This window comes from Pezoporus occidentalis, unplaced genomic scaffold (genome assembly GCF_034315485.1).
Source record: "Pezoporus occidentalis ecotype Australia unplaced genomic scaffold, CSIRO_AGI_Poc_V1 ctg107, whole genome shotgun sequence".
Lineage (NCBI taxonomy): Eukaryota > Metazoa > Chordata > Aves > Psittaciformes > Psittacidae > Pezoporus > Pezoporus occidentalis.
This window is the reverse complement of record NW_026912854.1, coordinates 549,299-568,688: the sequence shown is the minus strand read 5'-3', so window position 1 is coordinate 568,688 and position 19,390 is coordinate 549,299. Positions and strand designations below refer to the sequence as shown.

General features: G+C 41.3%; 1 protein-coding gene across 4 annotated transcripts in view; it reads right to left on the bottom strand.

The window, feature by feature from the left end:
• PDCD6IP (programmed cell death 6 interacting protein) overlaps positions 1 to 16,718 on the bottom strand; it is a 29,795-nt gene extending 13,077 nt beyond the window's left edge. Inside the window, exons 1-7 of one of the 4 annotated variants that reach the window (XM_062621930.1) lie at positions 16,437 to 16,718; positions 10,655 to 10,709; positions 8,872 to 8,941; positions 6,372 to 6,499; positions 5,658 to 5,811; positions 2,807 to 2,907; positions 140 to 271 (exon numbers count right to left, since the gene is read on the bottom strand). In XM_062621930.1, the coding sequence (XP_062477914.1) occupies positions 140 to 271; positions 2,807 to 2,907; positions 5,658 to 5,811; positions 6,372 to 6,499; positions 8,872 to 8,941; positions 10,655 to 10,709; positions 16,437 to 16,642 (846 nt within the window). In that variant the 5' untranslated portion in view covers positions 16,643 to 16,718. The remainder of the gene's footprint in view (positions 1 to 139; positions 272 to 2,806; positions 2,908 to 5,657; positions 5,812 to 6,371; positions 6,500 to 8,871; positions 8,942 to 10,654; positions 10,710 to 16,436) is intronic. The other 3 variants (XM_062621947.1, XM_062621922.1, XM_062621940.1) reach the window with 3 other exon arrangements.
• Between the last annotated feature and the right edge of the window lie 2,672 nt (positions 16,719 to 19,390).

Below are 19,390 nucleotides of genomic sequence, written 5' to 3'. Positions count from 1 at the left end.
TTAAATTCATGTGAAAAGCATGCTTTGCCTTTTTTGAGTACGGCTCATGCTTGCTTATTTGGATTTCAGTACTCTGAGCCAGCTTTTCAGGATTTAAAGTCTTCCCATAGTATTCAGAGCAGAAAAATCCATTACCCACCTGTAACCTCCCAATTTCTTCACCAAATTTCTTCTGCTGCTTTGCCAGGATAGACTGATGATACTCTGCATTGGCCTGCATAATGCAGTGCTTTGCAGCCAGAACAGGAAACACCTCCTGGAAATAAAAATACTGACCAGGGGAAAGTCCAACCACATTAACCACCACAGACAACATGGGATGCAGGAAGAAAAAGGAAGAAGAAAAGGAAATTAGAATCACCCAATTAATGGTTTAGATAGGTTAAAATGTTAGAGGTAAATGTCAGAGGCCATGGGACTTTGCATGGATTGAATCCATTCTTTGTTTTTCCTTGGTTTGATCTGTTGTTGCAAAACTCTGGGTGTCCACTATCTCAGTTAAACTGTGATTTAAATTCAAGCCATGAAGTCACAACATTTACTTCAAAGATTAGAAATGCATGCATATATTAGAAAGGATAGTTGAAAGAACACACCCAACTGCCCCTAAGACAAAGCCAAGACACAACGCTTTGAGAAGGTGTGGGGAAGAATACAGTCCTTTGGGGGCTTCTGTTTGGTTTGGCTGTTGGGATTTTTAATTTAAGAAGGCAAATTTACTTAAAACAGCAGTAGATCTAGCAAGAAAGGAACTCTACAATTACAAAAGCAAGGAAGAAATAAAGAGCCCAAGTAACTGCTGACATGGAAAGCAACTTAGAAATCATTTTTACACTTATGTAAATGGACTTATCTTTGCAGGAGTAACAACCAAGACATGAAGAAAACATTATGATGCAGCCCACAGTACAGGCATGGTCTTTGATCAAGGATTTGGCCTTACTGTTTTATGTCTTAAATCCAGGTGCACTGGAAAACCACAGTGATGCTTTGAACACCTCATATAAAAAGACCTGCTTCTTCACAGATGTGCAAACTTGCTGCAGCCCCAGAAATAAAAACAAATCAAAAAGGGTAAATGTGAAGGTGTGGGAGGCCTTACAACTGGAATCTGGCACATCGTATCAACCTCTATTTCATTTCACACTCCTGAACACTTAGCTGTTCTCAGAGCTGGTGTTAACCCGTGGAGCCAGCAAACCTTACTATATCCTTTCACATAATCAGTTGACGGATTACTTTGCACCTGGAACAGGGAGCAGATCTATGGCTTAGAGTGGTCCACAACCAAAGACAAAGCAACGCCTTTATTATATCTTATTGCCTCTCAGAAATGAGTCCCTGCCCATGGCAGGGGTTTGGAGCTAGGTGATCTTAAGGTCCTTTCCAACCCTAACTATTCTAGGATTCTATAAGACCTGAGCGAGAAATTGGCCCAATCCATAAAATGACACAGAATGCATGAGAGGAAATATGTGCACACATAAAATCATCTAGCAAGCTGCAGCCAAGCAAGGTATCAACTTAACTTTAAAAAACACCCTCCCACCTCTCCAATACATCTGAAAAGCCACTGACTGGCCGACAAAGGCATTTGTGTAAGGTATTGCTTAAGAATAAAAACACCTACTTTTACTTCAGCACAGTAGCCCTTACTCATACAGTTCCTAGCATTATCAAGATTCTATACCACATTAGAAACCCAAGGGAGTGGGGGAAACATTACCTGACTTTTTTTTCCCCTGAGGGAACAAAAATGCTTTCAGCAAATACTTTGGCAACTGTTTGACTAAGACTGCACATCAAGTTATAGGACCAAACATCAACCACTTCCATTTATCACTAGTAATAATATTTTCTGGTGTATTTTTAGTAAATCTAGTACATTTCATATCTTCTTTGTAACAAGAAAGACCTCTGCAATAGTTATCTTAAGAGTTTTGAAACCAGCTGCAAATCTGGAACAAGGGATGCTTCTTAGGGACATGCACGAAAAAGCACTACAGAAAACAACCTCCTCCTTAACTAGATACAGATTTCCAGAGTCCAGGAATATCAAAAGTAAGTAAATCTTTTACTTCTGTAACACTGCATAACAGATTTTGTTATTTTATGATTTGAATGTAACTGATACATTTGATACACTGAAAACCTGCCCATTTTTGTTATACAATACATATATACAGTGTGAAGAAAACATCCTTCTGCATCTTCCAAATCCAACAGCACTCAAATGAACACTCAGGACTAAACTGAAACACCTTACAAGTTCAAGACTGTTTTGGGGTGGAGAAAGAGAAGAAGGCAGGCAGAAGAACAGAGGACACACACACTGACTTCCAGTCATGCTTTTCATGAACAGGTAAGTGAACAGTACCACTGTATTCAGCTGTCAACATGAGAGCAAATGTCACAAACGCATTGAGACTAGAAGCCAGTTAAGTCCCATTAGGAAGTGTTAAGTTTGAAAAACAGGTTTAGTAAGGCATTAAGTGCTAAGAAGGCATCCCTAAACGTCATCATAAACATTTCAAGTTCACTTTAGATGAAATGTGTTGCAAATAAACACACTTCATGTAATAAGATTTTACTTAAAAACCAAAAGCCCACACTTTCTTAGATTCTTCACTCTAGATTCTTTCTTAGATTCTTCACTCTATTTCAAATTACAGGTTCAGTTCCCTTAAATGTAGCAATATGTCAGCTTTTCTTGAGGATACACTTCAAGTGTATTTCATCAAGTACACTGTAAACAGTTTTTCACAAGAACAGCTCGTCCCAGATTATCTCCATCAGAGTTACTAACCTTGGGCAAAGTATCTTTATATTGACATTGTTTGTAAGCATCTCCATAGTAATCTGCAGCTTGATTAGCTAGTTTAGCTATGATACCATCTTTCATTTTATCTGGGGGAAAGGGAGAAAAATAATGATTACCATCAGGTTTTACAAGTGAGCAGGTAAATGACTTCAAACAGCAACAACCGCATTCTGACAGTACAGCTTGGCTTGATAACTCAAAAAGGTGGGATTCCATTCTTCTGTTGACATCCAGCAGCAGTTTCCAGATTTTCTACTTGCATCATGACACTGAAGGTTCAGGCAGTTGTACAGGAAAGCTCTGGGCAGCTGCTGACATAAATAACCACAGCTCCTCCAAGTGATATCCACTACTTCATCAGAGCTGCATGTGCCTAAAGGCTGCGGGTATTCCCTGCCTCACGTCCTCAGCCTGTTCCTGAAGCTAAAACTGCTAAAGCAGGTACATGCTGGCTCTATCTTTATCTCCTTTCATAATCACCTCTGGCCTGCACTAGCAATTCAGCCTTCCAAGAGAGGGCAGGCTATCAACACAAATGCCAGCCATTCACTCGAAATAGCAGCCCTTACAAACAAGCATCCTCCAGTTCAGGTGACTTTCACATACTGCCAGACCCATAACCATGGGGGGAAGGGGGGGAGGGAAGGAGGCATATGGGGAGATTAGGAAATCTGCAGAGTATGCTTAATTGCCAAAATTAAACCAAAAGAATTCCCAAGTGGTCATTCCGGCATACTCACACATCTATCTACAGCACTTCAAGCATGAGCTATGATTGAACCTATTTACCTTCTATGAGGTAAATGCCAGAAAGATCTTTTCACTGTGGAACAGGATTTAGATGACAAACAGAGGAAGGAGTCTGAGATTTAGCAAATCACTTCTTCGTTAAAATGTTTCTGTTCAGTGCACTAAATATTTAATAAAGCCAAATGAAATAAAACTTGAGTGTCCTTCTAGCCCCACCTAGTGTGTGGTAGCTGCATCCTCCTCCACAGAGCCTGAGCTTTAAGGAAAAGAAAAATATATTGGCATATTAACTACATTTCCTTTAACAAAGTAAATGTTAAAGGGGACTCATTTCTCCATGCAGACAGCTCCAAGTAGATCTTTTGTAATCAGATGCTTTAGTTTTACTCATATAACTTTAAAATATCACAGCTACAACACAAGGGTTGAGATGGAATAGCCATCACATGCAGACTTAAAGACACTTAAACATTAAGAAAGGCTCAGAAATTAAAGAACTGCTGTGTAGTCATGCAGTGGAGTTAGATTTCCCTGGCTAATTTGGGTTTTGCCAAACGCTTCAACTTGTGAATAAACTTCGGTTCTATCAGAAATACCACTATGCTAAATGGACTGTCCCGCACAAGAGCAACCAAAAGACTGCAACTAAGGTAAACAGTCAACACAGCAAGAAGCTAAATTTGAGTTTTGAGATGAAACTTGGAAGCATTTCCCCTTGAAAAACAGGCTGCTGACATTAATCACGCTGTCAAACATGATTCTTCACAAAACGTCTTTCCTGCAACGGGGAAGAACCTCTACGTGTGGCAACACCTACAGCCTCCATAGTCAGATGATTATCAACCTTACTGTCCTTCTAACACTGGCAAACCTGTTGTCCTGGGAGCAGACACAAAAATCTTGATTTCTCTGGGCACACATGGTTTGGAACCAGTTTTGCTTTGACTTTTTCATGTTTGGGTAAGAAGAATCCAGGTGCAAAATGAGGTTAAGCACCTGCTTCTGCCCTGAAGAAAAGTTCCAGGCGTTTGTTACACGAATTTATTTCAAAGCAATGTCCAAATAGCCAGAGACTAAAATAGTACCAGCAGAGTGATAAAGAATATAAACTTAATTTATCAGTTGACTGGAGGACAAGAGTTTCTCCTTGAGATTCTCCTGAAGGCAGTAAGGCTACAAGATTTTTCAAGGATCTTCCCTGTGAAGAGAAGAAACATCCCAGTTAAGTTAACCCCTTTCTCCACTATACTCCAAACAATGCAGGGAGAAAGCAGTTGATGGTCTATCACACGTGACCCCTATGTCCTTAGTTTTACTTTTAGTTATCTGCAATCTCTAGATGCACAACCTCTTGTAAATACAGACAGAAAAGCAGAATAGGAAAGAGAAAGAGATCTTGTACCAAAGACTGGACTGTTCCACAGGGAAATTCTTTCAAGCCTATGTTCTTTAACAGTTATATTAGAACACGCAGCCTCTGAATCATCATTTTGCAATCACCCTTTAACAGTTAGGGACACCAGTTTTTGTTCTACCTGCAGAACTTCATTTTCCAAGATAAACTGGGCATACCCAAAGTTAGACTTGGTCAGAGTTCCTCTGTCAAAATTAGGAGCAAACAGATTTTGCCTCCTCTGAACTCTTAGGACATTTCCTTTCTTTCCTAGTACAGTCATTTCTTTCTAAATTCTCAAATCCTTTCTCAGACAGGGGAGGAGGGGGAGTAGTGGCAAAACCCCTATGAACTATTTCTAGTACTCTCAGTTTAGAGACTGTCTTGTTCTCAAGGGGGAAAAGGAAAACACATAAACCAACAAAATCCTTTCTAACTGTGGAGACTAAATGTTTTGGACATAAAAAGGAAAGGCAGATAGGAAAACTGCACTGTGAGGTGAACCTTTAGACAAAAGTGGCACCTGTAGTTTGCCTTTAATGACCTCCAAGGGTGTGGGGGGAGGAAATGCAGTAAATGCAAAACTAACTTCTGAAAGGCCCTTTACAACCTCTTAATAACTTGACACACTTGTGAGCTTTTGTGGAAGTTGGAATGAGCACATGAACATACACGCTGAAGATTAAAATATACCTCTTGTAGCTTTCAAGAAGAAGACTTCCTGGGCTTGAGCCAACATTATAAGACTGAGAGTTCCAACTGTGTCTGGAGAGATGTCCACCGTAGGTTCTCGATTCAGTGCTGACAAAACCGTGTCTTTAATGTGTTGGAAAGCACCACTTGCAAACTAAGTAAAACAAAATTATACATTATCACTCATGTTTCCAAAAAAGACTTTCTCTCCTACAAATATAATATATAAAGCAATTTTTAAAAAGAGCTTTTTTGGAGTATGGTCTCTTATTTATTGTTTAGCCATTAAACAATTCCTTGTTCTTGGAACCACTTACACCGATACATTTATCAAGATGGACTATAAGGAAAGGTATATTGATTACACCTAACAACATAAGAAAAAGGACATTTTACTGCATACCATGAAGAAAGACATTATTACTGTAAAACTTGTTAAAACTAAAACTTGTACTAGCTAGAATTATTAAATCTTTAAGGTGAAGGTTAAAAGTTACCAACACGCTTGGGGGAAGGAGCATACAGAATTCTAGGGGATTAAATTCTTCCAAGCTGGCAAGTAAGTACTTAGCCAACTGCCTTTGCAATTAAGAGGGAGAAAATATGTGTATATATTTATGTATGGGTATATACAGCTTTAGAATTGAGAGATAGTATTTGATGTTCTAAGATTAATTATTCTGAATTCCTAAGCAAAAGCACAGAGCTCTGTACCTGATAATGCTTAGCTGCAGCTTTTAGTCCTTCATCATTATCTAGATTCTGTTCTGCTGCAATCTGGCTTGCCAACGCTCCACAGTTGAACAAAACACAGGTCTTCTCATACCCCAAACTTGCCAGAGCTGCAATCAAGACGGACAGTTACCCGTAGTGTTAAGGCCATAAACCTTAGTACTAAGGCACCTATAGATGAGGCCAATGCTACCGATATCTTTACTTAAGATACCAACAGTTTCAAGCCAAGAGAAAGAAAAAGAAGCAAACAACCCCAGTGATACTGAACTTTTCATGTTTGAAGTCATCCTCATCAGGAAAGCTTTACATAGTCTAATGTAGTACTTGCACAAAATGTTTCATGTGAGGAACTATGCCGAGTGGCACAAAGCATAAAAGCGGTAGTATAAAAACCCTTGCAATACAGAAAATAACTTTAAAGTCTTTCTAACTCAAGTACAGCTTTTTGCTCCTGAAGATACAGAAACACAAGTACTACTGAAAGCTAATCTGAAATATGAACTTGTATGCATTAGCCAGTTTACAGCAACTGCCCAATTACATGCTCTTACTGCATCCTGAATGCAAGATGAACTACCCTTCTCTCATTGAGGCCAAAGACTTTTGCATGCTCTTGTGTTACTGTTTATTGCAATGCAGGGAATTTTCCACCTCTCAGAGCTATCATTTCAGATTGAAAACGCTGACAAATATCTTGGTTATGTGTGTAATGAAACAGCTAAGGATTTACTTAATTAAAACTTGTGCTCACTAGACAGCAATGTAGCCTGCTCAGGCTCGACTCCTGTAGTACTTCACAAACCCAGAGGATGGAGCCCACACTTCTAGAAACAGTAATACCTGAACAAGAACCATTTTGAACCTATTAATTGCTTTCAAAGGTTATCTGCCATATGCAGGCACTGGGAAATCTGAAGACTGCAGATATGTACAACTGTTAGAAGTGTTTAGATGCTTGTCTTGGAGAACACAGAAAACTCAGCTAGCGAATCTTCAATTTCCCAAACCCACATACAACTTCTAAAGTTATCCTTAAACCAATGAAGTACTATAAGGGCACATTTGTTTTTTTTTCCACTAACATCCAGCCTCCTTACACAGCTACAGATTTATCTAACAGACCTCTGAAGTTTCTATGTAAGCAGCTGTAAATCTGGCATGCCATTCTTCCCACTGTGTTTCTGAGTGAAAAGTCTTATACAGTCACTGACTGTATTTCTGCAAGAGAATAGTAATTTATCTAGATCATCTCTTTCCTGTAGTTTATTTTCCAGATTTTTTTTCTAAGATGATCTTGTGCAACTTAATACATCATTCAAAAGACTGAAACAAACACAAGAAAGGAAAGAAAATACGGCTTTAAAGTTTCTGAAGTGCAAAATTACTTTATATGAAGAATTACTTTACACTCCGAATTGCATCTCAAGTGTGATTTACAGTAAGAACAGCTGTTTAGCAACATAGATTCTCCTCAGACCCATCTGTTTATAGCTCTACCTATTAACCTAAGACAACATATTTCAGATTACATGCCATGCTGTGAACTGGGTCACTTTTCAAGCAGCCACAGAATCTGTCAGCTACCCTTGTGATACAGACTTGGGATTCAGTGGGAGCTGGGAAGAAAATAGTTTGCCACAACAGCAAGAACCAGAGCTCTCAGTCACAGCCCTGTATCTCAGCTGCATGGAAGTTTTAAACCAAATTTCAATCTGGGTATAGGATTGAGAAACAATGACACATAACTGAACAGCTCCTCGCTTAATTCAAAAGGATTTAGTCTCAGTTTCTCCACTGGCAATTGTTCCAAAACCATTTAATGATCCCGATTTTGCAGTGCAGAATTGTCCTATATGACTAACACGAATCACAGACTCAAAACACCTTGTATTTGCAGGAAACAAATGCTTTTTTCTTTCCAAGAATTCAAATTTGTATGAAAATACTGTATAAAGAAGTAGTAGGAAAATCCTTTCAGGGCACTGTAAGTTCCTTCCATTCTCCTGAATGAAATGTGCTATCAAACTAGGTTACTGAAGCCAGTTACCAACACTTCCCTTCTTCTGGAATGGACTCACCCACTCTCAAGTACATCTCATGAGGATCTTATTCATGTAGAGGAGTAAGAGCTGGATTACCAAAACCTGCTACTATGAAACTTCATGTTAACTTGAACAATTTTGATTAATGTCAGTTGTAGCTGCTCCCCAAAGTCTGAGGAGCAGACAGCATAACTATTATCAGATTGCACATCTGTTTGTGCCTCTGGAAAAACCAATATTGAATCTCAATTTTATAGAAATGCTTTGCATTTATTCATTACCAGTGGTGAAGTGATTAATCTGTTACCAATATAGCTGGCATCATTTGAAAGCTATGTTGAGAATACTAGAAAGAAGACTATTAACAACTCAGTGATATAAACACATTCTCAAGCCTTAATATCCTGAACACTTGCACTTCCAGTACATTCACATACCCAACTTGGCAGATCCTCCAAAAAGTGATCCTTTATCAAAAGCATCTTTCCATGTAAATGTTACACAGACCTGAAAGTGGTGAAAAAGAAAGATCTTGATTTCATATTTTATCTCAGAGATCTTCAGAAAATATCCCAATTTCACTTATTTATCCTTCAATAGTCCAACTGTGTTAAACACTTCATTCATTTGTAGCACCACAAATATTCTGGAGGTTTCAGAAAATCATTAAGGATCATTAAAAAAAAAAACCACAAACAACTACCTTTTTTCCTTCAGGTTTGCTCAAAACATTTCAAGCAGAACAGACAGAAATGGTCAAAATAATCTTTCAGCTCTGCTCATATTCTGAGTGACAGATAGATTTCTTTCCAAACCCAGATATTCCTCTCCCAATAAGTCTGATGGTCTGGTATACTCACAGCTAAAGGAAACCACCTAACCAGGCAGTTTCCACTGTTCCATACTGGTAGCATATTTGGAACTGGTTTGTAATACCAAAATTCATTTATTTTTTGAACATTATCAGGAAATGCACTTAGGAAAGACAATTCAAGTAAAACCAGTGTGGCTTATGTTACAGTTCCAGTGTGTACTTCATAGGCAATGCAAATACTTCAAAGAATCTGCTCAAGGTTCCACAATTTAATTCCTTATTCAGCTGATCAAACTAGTTGTACACAACTGGTATCATAGTATCATATCAAACCAGAAAACATAGTAAAATTACTTGTTTTAAAATGTCTGGGGAGAATAACTTCAGAAAAGGCACAGTACTGCTTGGTGATGAATTTTCCTGCACTAGCATTGCAGCTAGACGCTGTGGCCCTCAGCTGTTCATTGCTGCTTCCACTGACAACTACTTCCCTCTGATGGAACAGTTTACAGCACTGCAGAACTTCCTCTTCATGTTTACCAGTCTTCCAGATCACTGTATCAGATCATTTTCAACACTAACAAAAGTGCAGTTCTCGGCTACAAGTGCTACATGCAAAACCCAAGTCAGCTTGAACTGCATTAAAACTACTCCCTTACTTGTAACCAAGTCCAAAAAGAAAGTTTTTCCTTTAATTATAATGTTACCATTTAAATATGATTTCATCAAGAACAAAATGCAAATTCTGTCCTATTTGTCATCACTTTGAAAGAAAAGATACATCTTTTTCTACCAAAACACAGGAGCCTATAGCTCTATTCCAGCCTCCACCTGAGGAGCACTCCAATGGTCAAGAGTTAAGCTGAATTTCCCCTTAGAGTTCTGAAGAAATATGGTAGGAAAAAAAAATAACAACCTAATTTTTAGATAGATACGATGTTCATTATGACTTTTGTAGGTGCAGAGGCGGGAATAAAGAGGTAAGCTCTTAAGTGGCTTATTCTGTTAGGTGTTGTGAATAAAACACCTGTACTACTTCAAAAATCATCCATTACTTAAAGTTTTCCCATAGAAATTATGTTTTTAAAAGCCTTTAGAACACAGTATGAAAAAAGACTTCTTGGAAAAAGGAGGGTTGAAGAGTAATCAGCACAGCACAACTCTTTCCAGCCACCAGCCAAAGTCAAAACGTTTCCAAATCTGTAAAATGAAGATAATTATGGCCATCAAAGGTGACATTTCAGTAGAAAGTATATATGAGCAAAGACTAGAAAATGAACAAAGATTAGGAAATTAAGGCTTGAAGAGATTAAATGCCTCGCCCCACAGCAGTACTGTTCAGTGGATTAGGTACAGGCTTGGAAGTCATACATTGTAGGTGCTGTGGTTTTGATAAGTCTTCTTACCTGATTTTCAGAGAACGGAAACTTTGGCTCAATTGAACACAGCTGATCATAGTATCTACAAAAAATAAAAGAGAAGAACTAGTAGATAAATCAAATCAAGAGTTTTGTTTCTTACACTGGCATGTAAAGAAAAGGGTGCAAAAATCCCACACAGAAGTTGTGAAGCTCATTCATAACTATGGAGGATCTGCAGGACAGGCAGAAATTCTGCCTAAAGATATGTTTCCAGCAGAGAAGAAGTTCAGTAGGAGGCAATCTTTCACAGATAAGGTGAAACTGTGTCTCAGTCAGGAGAGTATCACAGATGAAGCTGACCCATTCCACTTGCTGATGGGACAGTGGATTAGAAAAAAATGGCATGCTAATGAGTCCCTGTATATGTATAGGGAGGCAAAGAATACATCAGACATTGAGTCATGCTGCAACAGTAAATTAAGCACAGCATTTAACATAATGTTAACAAGCTACACTGCACTCCCTTGATCTGAACATTATATCCCACTCCCCTACAATTTCTGACTCTTCTGTTTAAACTTCAGTGTCTTTGAAATAGATGCCACTGCCTTGCACAGTATCAACTGGAGAGCCTAGTGCTTGATTACTTGATCCTTTACTTGTAAGCCTAGTTTTCATTATATTGTAGTAGTCACAGTGAATTAAAACTAAAACATTCTCTGTGCCAGTATTTTGTCTACTCCTAGTGAAATATGTTTGGAAAGAATGCCCAAAAGATAATACAGCAAGTATAGAATGGTACCTCACACAGTCTATCCAGGCAAGAGTCAGCAATTCAGTTTTCCTAACCTGTACCCTCCACCTGCACCACTTGTTAAACATGACAGGCTGGATGCAGAACAGAACACCTTTAAACTGCCTACTGCTGAGAACAGGTAACATGTAAAGCCCGTTTCCTACGCTATCCCTGTAACACTTGCCATACAGGCATACACCCAACACTACATTGGTCAAATTCCTTTTTTAAGAATTCATTTTCCCAATATACAAAACACATTGTACTAATGAGTTTCACAGTCTGTGAAACAGGGTTAACATTGTTCCCATCTCCTTACATGACATTATTAAATATCTATCACTATTGATCTAGACATGAAGCAGATGTACAAGGTGTATGTTCTGCAAGCAATAAATGTTTAAAAAGTCAAGGAGCATTTTTAGAAGTCAAATATAACAATAAAAATAATGCTAGCATATTCTTCAGTGGCTTACATCTGCCAGTGTACATACTACTACATAATACTACATAATACTACAGCTTTCTACTTCAGCCACTGCAATTTAAGACACACTATATTAAGCCTAATGAAAAGCTACAGTAACCTGCAGCAGTAACCCAGCAGGACTTACGCTAACAACTGAGTTGAAAGAAATTGCTCCTAAGGTTAAAAAGAAAAAAGTCTGCAGATATTTACTGTAAAGGCACTTTAATCAAGATTAATTTTTACTTTTAATAGCTTACCAAGTATGTAAAAAGTATAGTTAAACTCCTAACACTGAAGATACCTGCAACCGATTTAAACACCCTTCCTTCACTGCTTTCAGCCAGTCTCAACACGGTTCTCATGTGCTATCACAAAGAAAATGAGATTTTGCATGCTTCTTCCTCCTGCCTCAACTTAATTTGTTAACCAAAAGCCATTAATAAAGCCAAGCTGTCTTCCCACATTCCACAATTACCCTGTCCTCTTCTGCCAAGAGGGGAGGGCCAAGAAGCAAAGCTTGCCAAATGTCTGTGTGAAGTTGGGGGCACCTAAGCCTAAGCATCAGCCGTTTGCAGCAGACTGTTCTTTGTATGCCAACAGAACCACAAAGAAAATAAGCAAAGGAGGTGTAGGTTCCTTGCAAACACATATATTGCTGCATTTAGCATCAATGAACACCAGTTAACACTGGACTTTTTGTCTGCTTGGTTTTAAACAAGTTTAGAACTTAGGTTCCTATTTCTGTTACTACTTTAAGCATGTGATGTCATTTCTTTTTATTAAGGAACTTGAAATTCTATTTAAGATTTGAGAGCTCTTTAAAAAAGCATAAAATCATTTAGTTTAGTAGATTAACATATCTAAACATAATGGAATACACAGACCAAACACATATAGAATGTCAAACAAAGATGTTAATCACAGCAGTTGAAAACTAGCAGTACAGAGAAATAAATAGTGAAGGAAAGGCCTTCATCAGATGCACAAGTCTGTTACACACTGAAAGGTGATGGCAAACATAAAGGTGTCATTTAAAAACATTTACAGTAATCTAGCTATCGATACACAAATAACAGAAGTTGCCATGCAACACAGATGAGTGTTGGGTGTTTGGCTGTGCCAGTGATACAGAGAGCCATGCAAACATCAACTACCTGAGTTCTAATAGTTATCAACGGGAGGGCAGAGGTCAGCAACACAGATCTAGTTCTCAAAGACAATAATTTTTCAGCAAAACAGGCATTACACACTCCTAAATGATAGTAAAAATGAGTTATAGCACTCCAGTGGGAAGTCAAGGTTTAAATTAGAATTAAAATATATGTATTACATTAAAAACCTCAAACCCTGTTCCTCTTTCCAAGGATCATAAAGGAAAATCTCTTTCAAAACAACATAAAAGAGACCAAGATCCCTCTTTGCTTTCCTAGATAAGAACAGGAGTCCTGAATCCCAGCTGGAAACCAGAACTACAACTGCAGCCCTCAAGAGATTGACTGTTTAAAATAAAACCACACAAACAGTCCCCCTTTTCCCTTATTTTTCCTGTTTTTAAAAGGACTACAAGAATTACTGGTAAAATTAAACTACCACCACCTCACCACTCCAGAAAAAGGAAATGAAGTCCAGGCTACCTTTAATATTAAGAAAGGCAGCAAGGAATCCCTTCAAGCTGTAATTATAATCATAAGAAGAAAAAAAAACAGAACACCAAAACCCACACCACTAAATCAAATCTGCTATGACAGAATTTAAGGAGAAACATCTGTACTAAGTTCACCTACGTCACCTTCAGAGCACTCAGATTCCCACTAAACAAAGAAAGCTTGGAAGGAGGCTGAGGTCTTTCCCAGTTGCACTGTGCCCCTTTTCACTGGGCATCTCAAATACCTAGTCAAGAGAAGCATTTGCGCTCAGCAAACAGCAGCATACCAGGCTCTTCCAAAACTTTATTGGTTCCTGTTTGCCTGGGAAATGGGACCACAACCAAGTTCATATCTTACTGCACATAAAAGAAACGTGCAGTAACCAGTCAGTAAAATGAGGTTTCTAAAGATTACAAAATTGTGGGCAAATCCTGGATTAATTAGCAGAAGATTAAGGCCTCATTTCTTAACAGTTAGTGGTCTACAGTGCTCTACAAGGTATTACGGTCTATAAAAAGCTCCAAAGAAGTAAATGGATGCAAGAGGCATCCACATCTTAATTAGCTCTTCCAACCTTACTTCACTAACCAGCTGTAAACTCGAATGAAAATCTTGCTGAAGTTGTTACTTAAACATGACTGAGTACAACTCAAACAGCAACAGGAAAATCCTGGAAGTTGGAGAGGTAAGGAAATTATCAGGAGAAATGCAGGGTGCTCAGACTCTTACGCTCTTTTAGCCATAAGCTCAGCTGGATGCCCCACACTTCAGGTGTGCAGACAGTCTGACTTTTTAAACTGCATCTTACAGAGTACTAACAGAATTTGTCAGAGTATTCTTACAGAATAAGTACAAACATTTTCCAGCAACTGCAATATAAATGGTTAGACAGGGGCAAACCACCCACACCTTGTTAGAGATACAGGAACACAGACAGCTGATCAGTTTCATTAACAGTTAATTCAGACCCTCATCTTATCTCACTCCCATTGTAAAGAGAACAAGCAATCACAAAGGATACAGTTAAAAATGCAGGTGCTTTATCAGAGGAGCTTCTGTGTAGCAGAGAACTGCATGTGGAACTGACTCAAAGGAAAACTGGTAATTATGCCATTGCAAGTGGTTTCCCCTCATTATTCAGAGAGAAAACCTGAGCTGAAGCTGCATACTGTGGCTTTAATTAATGGCCTGCTGGCACTCATAGACAGAGGTCCCACTCAGCCCCTTGGTTTTCAGCAACACTACTTTGATCCAGTTTTGCACTAGCTCTGATGCTCATCTGACTGTCCACTGAACTCATCCAAGTAGCTCACTTGTCAGAATGTCATGTACACCTTCTGTCTCCCAGAAATGGTTCAAGAGAAGGACCAGAACTGAAGAGAGGGTGATGTAAACACGTTAGACATAGGGTGAAGCCATACAACATGGCTGGGCCAAACAGGCATTTCAGCTAGAAACTGATGACAAACCTGATGGGCACCACCAGTAAAGGAAGCTCAACTCTAGCATTCAAGGGGAGATAACAACATGCCTTTCAATTTGCATATCAGAGTCCCTCCTTCACTTCACAGAAGCTTGCGATTTCCCTGACCTTCAAACGCATATGCAGTAATAAACAGGAGTATAACAGGAAACTAAGATACCATAAAACAAGATTAGTACAATCACAGCTTTTATAGCCCAAACACCCAAAGCAGGGCTGATAAGCTCAAAAAACATCAGCAATTCATTTTACAAATCTTGCTTTCTTTTCAGTAAGTCACTTGTTCCTTTTCCATTCCTCTTCAAGTTGGTAAACAAGAAATTTGAGTGAACCCGAAATGTATTTCTACTTGCACATGCTATTACAGAGACGTCTCCCTGTACTAGAAAATCCCTCTATCTTTTTTCCTTCTTAAAAAAAAATGAAGTTGCTTTCACTATGTAAAAACTCACATTCTGGTAGTACAAGTCTTTGCTCCAAGCTTTGCAAATAGAAGTGTGTATTTAGCATGACTCCAACAAATGAGTCACAGTGGCATCAGTGAGTAGATGAGCTACAAGAAATGGGCTCAAAATATTTCTAACACAGAGAAACACCTCAGCAGTATTACCACAGCAATGCTGCAATCCATAGATGTTCTACAGAGATAGGAAAGAGTGCTTTTGCAGGTGATGGAGCAGTTAGCCCTAAAGTATGCTGTATGCAATTTACCAGGCAGAAGGCACAGATTAACCATAATGCTCCTCTAACCTGCGATAATTCCAGCACAACACGGGCACGGGTAAGTTTTCCGAGTACAAACTAAGTGTGCTAAGTGGAAAATAAGGATGTGACTTTGCAAATATGTTAAGAACACGGGAAAAGGAAGGAAAACATAACAGTAAATAAACAAGTAAGTAAATAACTAAGTAAGGCTGCCAGCTGTAACAACAAAATGTTAAATAAAAGGCAGACCTGCTCGCCTTTTAAAAGCGAGCCAGTCTTTCTGTCCTTTCTACCTAGACTCGGCGGCGACGGGCAGATTACAAACACCAGCAGGGGAAGCTGGCGGGGACAAGGCCTCCTGTCCGCGCCCCGCTCCCCCCGCCACCACCACCACCCGGCACCCCGCAACACCCGAGAGACTCGGGCCCGCGGCGGGGAGGCAAGCAGCAACCCACAGGCCACAGAAGCCGGGCAGGCAGCCCCAGCCGCTTCCTCCGGGGGAGCCCTCCGCCCCGCCCGGGCCGGGCCACCCACACCTGGGCCCGCCCGCACCTGGCTGCGGTTGCGCCGCACCCAGGGCCCAAGCCCGGCGCTGCGCCACGGTCCCCCCCGCGGTCCCCTGCGAGGGGAGGTGCTAGCCCGCCCCACCGGAAACGGGAGAAGAGGGGCGGGATGGCGGAGTCGGGTGGGGGGGGGGGGGGGGGGCGTGAAGCCCGGCGAGGCCTTACCTGAGGAGGGTCTCAAGCGCGCTCTCGTGCTTGTCGAGCGGGCGGCCGAGCGCGCTCTTGCGGAGCTTGCTGAGCTCCTCGGCAGCGCGGCAGTGCTCGGCCTGCGCGTCGCCGCCCGGGTAGCTCTGCTGAATGAACTTGCACAGCGGCTTGGCCAAGTCCACCTCCGCGGCCTTCTTCAGCTGCACCGAGATGAAGTTCGTCATGGCCGCCGCACGGAGCAGGGAGGCGGCGGCCAGCACCCACCGCCGTCACCGCGCCCTCAGCCTCAGCCCGCACCGCGGCCCTCACACCGCGCTTCCGGGATCACCGCACGCTCCCCGACGCGGCGGCGTCACGTCACGCACGCACGCACACGCACGCACGCCCCGCCTTTCAATCGCGCAGGCGCGGCTCCCTAGGAGTTGTGGCGGCCTGAGGGGAGGGTGTGGGTGGGGGAGGCTGTACCACAACGGTTCGGTAACGCCCGGTCGGCCCGTTACTGACCGCAGCGAGTGCTGCAGGAGGGGGTTATGAGGCATCCGGAGAGCGTTTAGAGCACGGGGAAGGCAGAGGAGAGCTGGCTGTGCCACCTCTGGAGAGGCGCCGTTGAGTGAGAGACGTGACGGCGGAGCTGCGTTAAGGGAGGCTTCGGCAGCCGGTAACGTGAGCCCTAACCCCCCCCCCCCCCCCCCCCCCCGCTGAAATTCACTCTGTAGTTATGGATCTGCCATTCTGCCACGCTTGTCCTGACCCAGCACAGCTCAGTAGGCAGCGCGGGCCGTCTGCACGGCTGGTCTTGCCTGAACACCTACAAGGGATGTTCAACCCGTGTGCTTCCTTCTTCTGCCACTTGTTCCAGGTGGCTAACGCCGTAAGCCGGCTGTTTTACAACCCCTGTGCCCCGAGGTGATGATACCGTGACAAAGAGTGGTAAAAGTGCTTTTAAAATTACGTGGAAGGGTTTGGTGAGCGCGAGTTCTGCTGTAAAGCCGATAATCCCTGTGTTCTGCCAGTGTACTGTACTAAATGGAGCTGCCTTTGTGTCACCTGAGGAAGGGCTGAAGAGGAGAAGGGCAGAGCCTGATAAATGACTCCGGGCTGCTGCTGTCGTCGCTGGGAGGGGCAGATCCTCTCGCATTAGCTGTGCCCCTCCGCAGCCCGGAGTGCAGTGGCACAAGGCAGAGGGAAGGGAGCGATGGAGTTGTCCTGCTGCTGCTTCCAGTCACTTTCAGTGGTGTTCAAGTAGTGATTCTTGAGAGACTGGCCAGGGTGCTGCTGTTACAAACACCCAGCTCCATTTCTCATAGCTCAACCAAAACCAAGCAGTAGTTGACTTGAATTTACATTTTGAAAAGTACACATTTGTGTGGTACAATGAGTACAGCAATGAATACAGAAAGTAAGCTGACCTCCTTTACATGCATGTGAGTTCCTCACTGCTTTTGCTTTCCCCAGGCTTTATTGCCCACATGTAAGTGTTTGGTGTCAGCCGTGCACTGACTGCACTTTCATGGACCAGGCAAAACCTCCACTCTCACAAGTTTAGATTCTGGTTAGTCTTAAGGTACAGTCAGCTGGGCAGTTGTCTCCCTGTATTTCCAGCGTCAGGACCATGCAGGGTATAGTTATCCTACACAGCATTATAAGGTCCATGGCTGCCTAAATATGGAAGGTGGAAGCCATCAATACCTTCCAGTGTCACAGTCATAAACACGGAAAGGGTGTGGATAGGGAAGGGCAGAAACTGCAGCAGTGAGATCACAGTGCTACTTTGGAGCCATGGTGACCTTCAGGTGGCTGCTGCTTAACAAGTGCAAGGGTTGTACTCCTAAAACCTTCCACCAACACAGCACAAGAGTCTCTCTTTGGCTTAGAACAAGTTACCAGGCCTGCAAGCATCTAGGTGATTGGCTTCTTTCCCACAGGTTTCTTCATAAATTAGTACTCCTCTGAAGGATTTGTTCCAATTATTACAATTATAAGCGGTGATGACTTGTCTCCTTGTAACCTCTGACTAGTTAAGTGCTATTTCCTAATTTAGAGATGAGGAAGCCACATAGTAGTTACCAGTTCAGGGGGGTATAATCTACATCTTGTGACTCAGTCCCGTGCTTTAAACAGCAGGCTGTGCTTCCTTCAAGAAATTTGTGATAATATCTAAAGGAACCACTTTAAAACAGGTTTCTCCTAAAATGGTTGAAGTAATGCAGCATAAGCAGGTTACAGCCATGTTAAAGCTTTAACAGCACGCCTGATGTATTTTAGTGTAGGCAGATCATTCGATCTCCCCAGTTTTCCCCTGTTTTCCTAAACAACCATTCTGTATACATAGATACAAAAGCATTTCTGAAAGATTTGCTTTCAATACATGAACTGGCTTGTCTGCATGTTTCGTGGGGGTTTGTCTCCCATTTTTAGACAGAAGACTTCTCACTCAACTCTGATGTTCTATTTTACACCTGTTTTCTGTTCACAATTTGTATTACAGGTGTTTCATTGAAGCAGGATTTTATCCTGCATTTGCTGCATTTTATTCTGTAGATTTTGATCCTGCTGCTTTATTTGTGCATTATTTGCCCTAATTGGCAAACAGCTGCTATACTAAACAAATGGAAAACCAGCAAAAGGAAGTGGTAAGGCAGCTAGTTAGTCATTTTGTTAAATCTGATGGTCCTCTTGCATAACGCTTCATTTAGTCACTCAGATCCAACCCCATACTGATGCTCCTAATATAATCTTCTGGTGACCCAGCATAAGGTCCAAGTCTTTTATCACCATTATCTTTTGACCATGGGTTACAGGAGTGATTATCATCAAGTTGCCAAAATGAGGGAATGCAGAAAACAAGTTGTATGTCAGAAAAAACTCTGAATCTAAATAACCCTTCTGGTCCTGCTGCCCATGTAGAAGAATGTGTAAAATTCTTATGTCCTATGGGTGAATTTTCTCCCTACAGTCCCTAATCAGAAGTA